The sequence below is a fragment of the Drosophila navojoa genome, chromosome X (assembly GCF_054131105.1).
Source record: "Drosophila navojoa isolate 15081-1374.11 chromosome X, UAZ_NAV_1.0, whole genome shotgun sequence".
Classification (NCBI taxonomy): Eukaryota; Metazoa; Arthropoda; class Insecta; order Diptera; family Drosophilidae; genus Drosophila; species Drosophila navojoa.
Genome location: NC_142895.1, coordinates 33,467,309 through 33,476,784, shown reverse-complemented (window position 1 = coordinate 33,476,784; position 9,476 = coordinate 33,467,309). Strand labels below are relative to the sequence as shown.

The window sequence follows — 9,476 nt, the reverse complement described above, 5'->3', positions numbered from 1 at the left end:
AGGCGAACATGGAGCAGCCAACGCCTATGCACAAAGACCCAGAGGTGGATGCTTTTCTGAGGCATGAGCTGGAGAAGTTCCAGCATGTGAAAGACACCACCAGGATCACGGAGCAAAGGATCAGGATGCAGGACAACAGGCCCATAAAGCAGCGCTACTTTCCCAAAAATCCAAAAATGCAGGCGGAGATCAACCTGCAGGTGGATGAGCTGCTGGCCAAAGGCTGCATTGAGACCTCGAAGAGCCCACATAGCGCGCCGATTGTCATGTGTGGATTTTCGACAGCTGAACAGCAGATCCATTAAAGATGCATACCCGTTGCCGCGTGTGCACATTTGGATCAACTGCGAGAGGCGCGCTATATCAACAGCCTGGATTTGAAGGATGGGTATTGGCAGATGGATATATACCCATGGAGAAGGCCAGCAGACCACTGACGGCATTCACGGTGCCAGGAAAGGGGCTTTATCAGTAGAAAGTGATGCCGTTTGGACTCCATTCTGCGCCGGCAACATTTCAGCGAGCGCTGGACCAGGTTATCGGCCCAGAAATTATGCCCTATGCCTTTGCCTACCTGGCCGACATCATCGTCATCGGCCGAACGCGGCAGGAGCATATGAACAACCTGCGAGAGGTGTTCGGGCGACTGCGGGCAGCCAACTTGAAGATCATCATCGACAAGTGCGATTTCTTCAAGGAGCTGAAGTATCTGGGTTACAAAGTCACGGACGATGGCATTTGCACGGATCCAGAGAAAGTGGCCGCTATCGCCGAACTGAAGCCGCCCACAAACGTAAAAGAGCTACGACAATACGTGGGCGTGGCTTCATGGTACCGCCGCTTCGTGCTTTTTTCTGTTAGTATGTTGGTAGAACACACATTAATGATCTCAAATTCCCTTTCCCATCATTCATATTAGCTGTCAAGCAGCTAGATGAAGAGGAGAAGAGAATATAGAGATGTTCTTTATTCATACAATACTTTGACAATAGTATTTTCTTAGAATTAAAGTGGCGCCTAAAAGTATACTTTAAAAAATATACATATGGACAATATTTTACGAAACTATAATATGATTAGTTTAAATGGCCACTGATGCATCAAACAATAATAGAGCAGCGTAGTGTTACAATAAAAGAATAAAAGAGCAATTTAAAGATGACAATAAAGTGCTTAGATGGCTGATTATAGACTAAGTTAGTTAGATAATCATATGTTTTACAATAGTAAGAAGTAGCATTAATTAACGTAATTTAAACATTTCATTTATAAGCATCTGCAAGATGCGGTGAGAAATTAGCTCAGAGAGGCCAATTTGGGTTATAGAGAAAAGTCAAGACGAAGTCTGGTCGTTTTCTCCATTGTGAGAGTAAGCTAAGAATAGTTATGATTGCAGAAAGTTAATAAAGATTAATAAAATAATTATTTTCCTTACTTGTTTACATTTGAGTTGCAATGACTAAAACAATATGCACAGTTGTTACTATACAATGTTTGTGCAGCAATAGGTTGTTACATAGTTATCAGTGAGTTATCAAAAGTAATTGCATACATGGCAAGTCAGAGACTATGAACAATAAGAATTTTCAATTTGCTAGAATTAATGATATTAGGTTCTAAAGTAATGTTATTAATTAATTATATATAGTAGTTTTAATTATGATTAAGTTTAGTTTATATATATACACTGTATATGCGTAGCAATAGTTGTGCAATATATCGCATATGCATACATATATTTTCATTTAGTTGTTGCTATAGTATAGTTACTTTAAATTAATTAAATATAGTTTAATATTCGTAGGATTTAATAATTTGTATAAGAAATAGCTGCATTACTGCTGCAATACATTTGCAGAAAGTTAATAAAGATTAATAAAAATAATTATTTTCCTTACTTGTTTACATTTGAGTTGCAATGACTAAAAGAATATGCACAGCTGTTACTATACAATGTTTATGCAGCAATAGGTTGTTACATAGTTATCAGTGAGTTATCAAGAGTACTTACATACATGGCATGTCAGAGACTATGAACAATTAGAATTTTCAATTTGCTAGAATTAATGATATTAGGCTCTAAAGTTAATGTTATTAATTAATTATATATTGTAGTTTTAATTATGATTAAGTTTAGTTTATATATATACAATGTATATGCGTAGCAATAATTGTGCAATATATCGCATATGCATTCATATATTTTCATTTAGTTGCTGCTATAGTATAGTTGCTTTGAATTAATTAAATATAGTTTAATATTCATAGGATTTAATAATTTGTATAAGAAATAGCTTTTTTTTTTTTTTTTTTTTTTTTTTTTTTTTTTTTTAAATTATTTTAGCAATTTTGATTTCAAAATACCAGTTCAGAACATTGCAAATGCAATTGTGCATGTGATGATGCATCCCTTTTTTTTTTTTTTGTTTTTTCTTTTTCCCTCTTCTTTTTTCCCCTTTTTTGGCATTATACATGCACTTATCGGAGTGCACAATCAAAACAAAACAAAGTCAGCTGGTCATAAATTGCATTAGATGCAAATTAGATGCTGCTAATTGGAATGCGTAAATATTAAAAGGTAAATAAATGATATTAATAATATTATAAATTAATGCTGATTAATTGCAGACTTTTTTATACATATATAGCTGCTTCGAAGCAAAATGCAAGGGAGCGCAAACATTGAAGGCAATGGAATTGCATGGATTGCAGACTAACTGGCAAGTAAGTGAATTTTGCAGAATTTATAAAAGTGTTAAGAGATTATTAATATTGATTTTTTTTTTCTTTGCAGAGTACATCCACTGCAGCAAGGAGGATTAGCCAAGTGGGCTCCGCGGCCAATAGGGTATGTATTTAAGTTAGTTTTAAGTTCATTTAAATTGCATATTGTAGGCGCAGGCGCCACTATGTCTGTTCGATGCACATATGTATATACAAATGTGCTGAAGATAAAGATTTGTGCTGTAAATAAATATCTAAATTGTTGTTATATGTTAGTTTAGTCATTCTTCTATGTTGATAGTGCAATAGTAGATTTACAATTGTGTTATTTGTATATACAAATGGCTAGTTTGAATGGCAATTTAATTTGATACTTATTTGCATGTCTGGCTAAAAGCTAAAACAAAACAAAGTCAGCTGATCATAAATTGCATTAGATGCAAATTAGATGCTGCTAATTGGAGTAAATATTAAAAGGTAAATAAATGGTATTAATAATATTATAAATTAATTCTGATTAATTGCAGACTTTTTTATACATATATAGCTGCTGCGAAGCAAAATGCAAGGGAGCGCAAACATTGGACGCAATGGAATTGTATGGATTGCAAACTAACTGGCAAGTAAGTGAATTTTGCAGAGTTTTATAAAAGTGTTAAAAGATTATTAATATTGATTTTTTCTTTGCAGAGTACATCCACTGCAGCAAGGAGGATTAGCCAAGTGGGCTCCGCGGCCAATAGGGCGTGAATTTAAGTTAGTTTTAAGTTCATTTAAATTGCATATTGTAGGCGCAAGCGCCACTATGTCTGTTCGATGCACATATGCATATACAAATGTGCTGAAAATAAACATTTGTGCTGTAAATAGATATCTAAATTGTTGTTATATATTAGTTTAGTCATTCTTCTATGTAGATAGTGAAATAGAAGATTTATAATTGTGTTATTCGTATATACGAATGACTAGTTTGAATGGAACTTAGATTTGATACTTATTTGCATGTCTGGCTAAAAGCCTCTAGAGAAGAGTAGACTTGATCAGTCTGGTAGATCATCCAGGTTGATGACGGGTGGGCGCATGGAGGCCGTGGTGGGTGGTGACGGCGCCAACTCTTGGAATATAGGCAGGCGCGAATGCAAGGCAGCTGCGTCGCCTATATTTTGAGCCACTCCAGAGGCAGGTGTGTGTGCAGCAAGGTCGATCGGTGGGTCATTATTGCGTCAATTCCCATTGGAGTTGCGAGGTGGATCTGGATACGACCTAGTGAATCGCTCTATTATTAGTCGTCTGCTGTGCTCGCGAAAAGTGATTGGACCAAACTCTGGCGGATGTAGGCGACGGTATCTCTCTCTAAATTCAGCATCTTCATCAGCTTCTCTTTGCAGTTGTCGCTGACTGCGCAGAGCGATATCGTTAGCCAAGAGAGTGTTGACGAGATTCGTGTATCTGGGCATAGCTATTCGCTGAGGGATAAACGGATCATAGACAATCTTTCTAGCTTCGTTGTTGCTATGTACTCGTAGCCTGTCGAAGTACTTTGTGCAGAGTTTGATGAATATATCATCTGCAGATAGGACATCCAGAGAAGATCTGATGCGAGCATTAGAGACAAAGTACTGAGCACCAGATATGGCTCTAAGAGCTTTATTATGAGCCACTCTAATGCGGCTGAATTGGGTCTCAGATAGAAGAGCACCCCATACAGGTAGCGAGTATTGCCATAGTGGGGCAACAAGCTGGTTGTATAAGATAGTTTTAGTTTTCATAGATAATTTACTATCTTTATTTACGAGCCAATCTATCTTTTTGAGCCTAGCCCTAACCCTAGAAACGACCGTAGTGACATGTTGAGTGAAGCGCAGTCTAGAATCTAACGTAACGCCCAGATATGGATGTGAGGTGCTATTCTCAATAGTTTCGCTGCCGATGCGAATAGCCTGGTATGCCGCTATAGGTCTGAGGGTATGCAGGATGTGCGTTGTTTTATTTGCATTAATTGTAATGCACCACTTGCTTGCCCATTCAGTCAGCATATGCATGTATGCTTGCTGTTGATTAAGCGCATCTGTTTGACGATAGTTAGCTGAGAGAACAATGACGTCATCAGCGTAGGTGGCAATACGAATTCCATTTAAGCAAGTTGGTCTTGGCATGTCACTGGTGTATAAATTATATAGAACTGGCCCAAGCAGGCTGCCTTGTGGCACACCAGCGTGAATCTGTCTGACTCCTGAGCGACATCCACCGTGGCACTCAACAATAAAAAAGCGATCTGCTAGATAGCAACAGAGAATGCGATAGAGTGCAAACGGCAATAGTGACTTGAGTTTGAATTTCAAGCCTGTATGCCACACTCGATCAAAAGCTTCTTTAATGTCCATATAGACTGCAGAGCAGTATTTATGGTCATCAAAAGCTTTAATAATATACTGGGTGACTCGACCCAATTGCTGTTCAGCTGAATGTGCCTTGCGGAATCCAAATTGATGGCTTGGGATAGCATTTACAAGAGTATCTTGTTCCAGCATACGGCTCAATATCAGGTACTCGAGTATCTTTGAGAGGCCAGATAGGAGGCTTATTGGCCTGTATGATGAGACAAGTTGCGTAGGCTTGCCAGGCTTATGGACCATCTTCACCATCGCTAGCTTCCAGCAAGAGGGGAAATGGCCCAATCTAAAAGAGTTGTTGCAGATCAGAACGAGATACAGAATGGCCTTCATTGGCAGCGCTTTAATAGTGTGATTGTCAATTTGATCCAGACCAGCCGCTTTCTTATTCTCTAGCGTGCTGATGTGACTGATGACTTCAGCCGCAGTGACTGGCCGAAATAAGACTGAAGGAGTCACAGATGGCTGGCTGACTTGAGCCTCAATCTCAGCCAGATCACTGGGTGACGTGGTCACGATGGGATGGAAACGCTGTTCAAGACTTGCAGCAAATGTTTCAACCTTCTCGGCAGTAGTCTTGCACCATACGTTATGAGCATTAGAGCCACTGCCACTGGAGGACTTCAGCAGCGGTAGATTAGGGGCAGGCTGTCGCTTGATTTCGTTGGTCAGTCGCCAGAGTTTCTGCATACTATATCTATCAGTTGGATCAATAGATTTAAATAGCTCTTCCTCATACATCTGCCTAGCAACTATAAGCTCTTTGCGTATGCGATTCGAAAGCCTGTTGCATAGCTGCTTCGCCAATGGATTGCGATTTCGAAGGAGATAGCGCTTGATTTGCTTGCGGGCCTCGATAAGTTGCAGAGTCTGTCTATTTACTCGAAATCTAGTCCTCGTTAACTTGCGTGGGTTTTGTGGATTAGCATAATTTGCAGCATCTTCAATGTTTTTGACGAAGATGTTTACAGCATCATCGACATCATCCGCACTGTTGATCTCAGTGTTGAGCAAGATTTTGTCATTTAGATAGGACTGGAATTTGTTGATGTTAGCATTCAGATGCAGAAGATGGCCTTTTGCATTGTTAGTGGTTGGCTTCTCGACCAGCTGAACTTGCAACGGAAGATGGTCAGAGCTGAGCTCGAAAGAGTCAGTGATGGCCAGCAATTCACGTCTGATGCCTTTAAAAAGCGCAAAGTCAATTGCAGACGGAGTTTGGCGTGAATTAAATGGATAGTGGGTGGGCGATCCAGTTGCCAAAATGTTGCAATTCACTTGCAGAATACTATTGACTAGTGTGCGGCCACGGAGACAGGATCTGGCATTGCCCCACCACTGGCTTTTCGCATTCCAGTCCCCGCCTACTATAAAAGCATCACCCAGAGAAGTAAGTAGGTTGTTGAAATCTTGTCCAGACCAAATGGCTTGCGGCGGGCAGTAGATGGCTACGATGTTGATGTGTCTGCCGTTTTGCAAGCTGACTGAAACTTCGACAGATTGATGCGAATCATTTGATGTACAGCGCATAGCATAATGACTTATATTTTGTTTAATTATGAAAGCTGCACCTCCTCTCCTCCTGTTTGAGGGGTGGTTTGCTAAATAAACGAAATAGCCATTAATAGCAATGCTATCGCTTTCAATCAGATGCGTCTCAGACACAAGCATAATGTCTATATCGTGCTTGACGAGATACAGATTGAGCTCATTAAGCTTTTTCTTGACACCAGCAGCATTCCAAAAAGATATCTTGATGTTGTTGACACGTTGAGATACGCCAGGCAGCAGTGCAGCGCAGCGTCTACTGGCATTTGGCGCAGTGGATATGTTATTGGACATTATGGCTCTCAATGGGACCAAATTTGGCCACCAGGTAGGCCATGAGGTTGGTCAGCAATTCAACGATTTGATTATTCTGATTGGGCTCAAATCTGAGGCTTGGCATATTCGCATTTATTGGCTGCTCGAAACGATGAGAATAAACACCCCCACTATTAGGATGCGCACCCCCATCTACGTGCTGTGGACGCCTACGGCGCGTACTCAGGCTGCGGCTACGCATTGGCTGCAACGGCCGCTGTACGCTTGCCTGCCTAGGTAAGCGAACTTGTTGCTGCTGCTGTTGTTGCTGCAAGAGCTGTTGTTGTTGGCTACGTTTTGTGGCTTTTTGTCTGGACTGACGTTGTTTGCTGCTAATTGCTGCCGGCCCGATAGGCTGAGCAAATTCTAAACCCGCCCGAAGGGCAGCCGAATAGCTGGGCCCACTAACTGTTTGCGGTCGTGACTGAGGGGGGACTTGCTGCAAAAGATTTGGCATATTAGTCATATTTGGCATATTTGGGCGACTGCACTGAGCAGTAGCAGTGGGGGCAGGCTTGGCTAAATTGTTTATTAGCTTTGCTATCTGGTGTGCGCCTTCATTTTCGCGCTTCTTGCACGCTTCTTTATAAGAAGGGCAACCTTTGTAGCTCGCAGCGTGTGGGCCAGCACAGTTGGCACACTTTGCTGGAGTTTGTTCGCCTTTTTGCCTGCCACAGTCCGTGGAGGCATGGTTACCGCCACACTTGACACAGGCAAAGGGGCGACGGCAATAATTTTTGGTGTGTCCATATTTCTGGCATCTATGGCATTGAGCAACTTCGCTGGATTTGTACGGCTTCTCAATTTTGACGCGCTGATTGCCGATGGCAGTGATTTGCATGAATTCAGCATTATTAGCACTGGGAGCTAACTCAACTTCAAAGAGATCAAGCGGCTCTTTAGTGAAACGAGATTTAATGCCTCTCAAGAAGCGAACTTGATGCCCTAGATTGGCTAATTTCTCACGGATATAGTGGTCCGGAGTGGAATAGTGCAGATCTCTGATAATGGCTCTGAAGCCTCGCTCAGACTTCAACTGAAACGTGTAGTTTTCAACTTTATTGTCGTCTAAATACTTTACCAGTTTGCGATAGGTGGCGATATCCTTGCACTGGACTCTGATTCCGTGGTTGGAGGAGCGTTTGACGTCATAATTGACCTGGCCGATGGCTTCATCCAGCCGAATGAGAATCGACATGATGTCCGTGACGTTGGCCAGAAATAGAGGCGCCGGCTTCTCAAAGAGGTGTGCGTTGGGGGCGTCAGTAGAAGTAGAAGGTGGAGTAATTTGCACATTACTGGTAATGCAAACTTTATTGGCGAGGTCAGCTGCCTTCTTCTGTGTGTTCACAGTCCTTGGATTCACTTTATTGTTGTCATCAGATGGTGGAGACTCCACGTCACTGTCACCCAGAACAGTAGAGTCCAGTTGAGCACTCTTCTTCTTTGGGCTGTCACCCTTTTCAGCAGTGCGTTTAACTGCAGTTGCAGGTTGCTGCGCGCACATTTTAAGCGCATCTTCGATTGTCATCTGGCCACTTTTGAGAGCCGCTTTGGCTTTAAGATAACTAGCAACTGTTGCATCAGATTGGTTGCTGTTGTTAACACCAGCCGTTTTTGCTTTCAGTAACTGAGCCGCAGCTCGAGATGTTGTTGGTTTCGCCGAAACCTCACTTTTCTTCACTGGCGCACTCGATGACGTGGGCGCCGACAAATGTGCCGGCGAGCCGAGAAGAGATTCAACTTCCACGTCCATATCCTCTTCACCATTAGCTGCAACATTGCCCCTAGGCATTGTTGCAATTAAATTTGCAAAATTTATTCGTTTTTGCACCGATTAAATGAGATTTTTTTTCTGTTTTCTGTTAGTATGTTGGTAGAACACACATTAATCGGGCGTGGCTTCATGGTACCGCCGCTTCGTGCAAGATTTTGCAGCCACAGTGCATCCGCTAAATGCACTGTTCAAAAAGGGCACGAAGTGGGAGTGGACGGAGGAGAGGCAAAGAGCGTTCGAGACGGTAAAGGCCAAATTGACGGAGTCACCGGTGCTGGCGTGCCCTGATTTCTCGAAGCCGTTTTGCTTGCAAGGCCAGGCCATACCTGGAAGGCTACAAATTTGTAGTGGTCACTGACCATATGGCTCAATTCGATCGAGAGCCCAACGGGAAGGATTGCCAGATGGGCACTGGAGTTGCAGCAGTACGACTTCGATATTCGCTACAGGAAGGGCAAGCAGAATGTGGTAACAGATGCGCTCTCACGGCAGCCTCTGGGAGAGGAGGCGTGCCGTTTGGTCAAGAGCAAGGAGATGCCAGCTGGGACAGGATGTCGCTGGCTCACCAAGCTTCGGCAGGACATCAAGAAGGCGCCACATAAGTTTCCAGACTATATGGAAGAGTCTGGAAACTTATATCGGCACATCCCGCATCAAGCCGGCCACGAGGATGTGGCTGCATGGAAGTTGTGCGTGCCGGCGGACCGGCGCAAACAAGT

General features: G+C 42.4%; 1 protein-coding gene and 2 long non-coding RNA genes across 3 annotated transcripts; 2 read left to right on the top strand and 1 right to left on the bottom strand.

The window, feature by feature from the left end:
• The first annotated feature begins 2,467 nt into the window (after window positions 1-2,467).
• LOC149090894 (uncharacterized) lies at window positions 2,468-2,975 on the top strand. The gene is made up of 3 exons (XR_016197328.1): window positions 2,468-2,578; window positions 2,649-2,724; window positions 2,795-2,975. It is a non-coding gene; the product is annotated as an uncharacterized LOC149090894 (long non-coding RNA).
• A 274-nt stretch (window positions 2,976-3,249) lies between these two features.
• On the top strand, window positions 3,250-3,595 carry LOC115565360 (uncharacterized). Its single transcript, XR_003980799.2, has 2 exons — window positions 3,250-3,347; window positions 3,415-3,595. It is a non-coding gene; the product is annotated as an uncharacterized LOC115565360 (long non-coding RNA).
• A 1,585-nt stretch (window positions 3,596-5,180) lies between these two features.
• LOC149090893 (uncharacterized) lies at window positions 5,181-8,861 on the bottom strand. Its single transcript, XM_089263683.1, has one exon. It carries the CDS (start codon window positions 8,773-8,775, stop codon window positions 6,949-6,951), a length of 1,827 nt encoding a protein of 608 aa, XP_089119809.1. The 5' UTR covers window positions 8,776-8,861; the 3' UTR covers window positions 5,181-6,948.
• Window positions 8,862-9,476: the final 615 nt, after the last annotated feature.

Coding starts and splice junctions, on each gene's coding strand:
- LOC149090893 (XM_089263683.1), bottom strand. CDS start 8,775: ATGCCTAGGGGCAATGTTGCAGCTAATGGTGAAGAGGATATGGACGTG.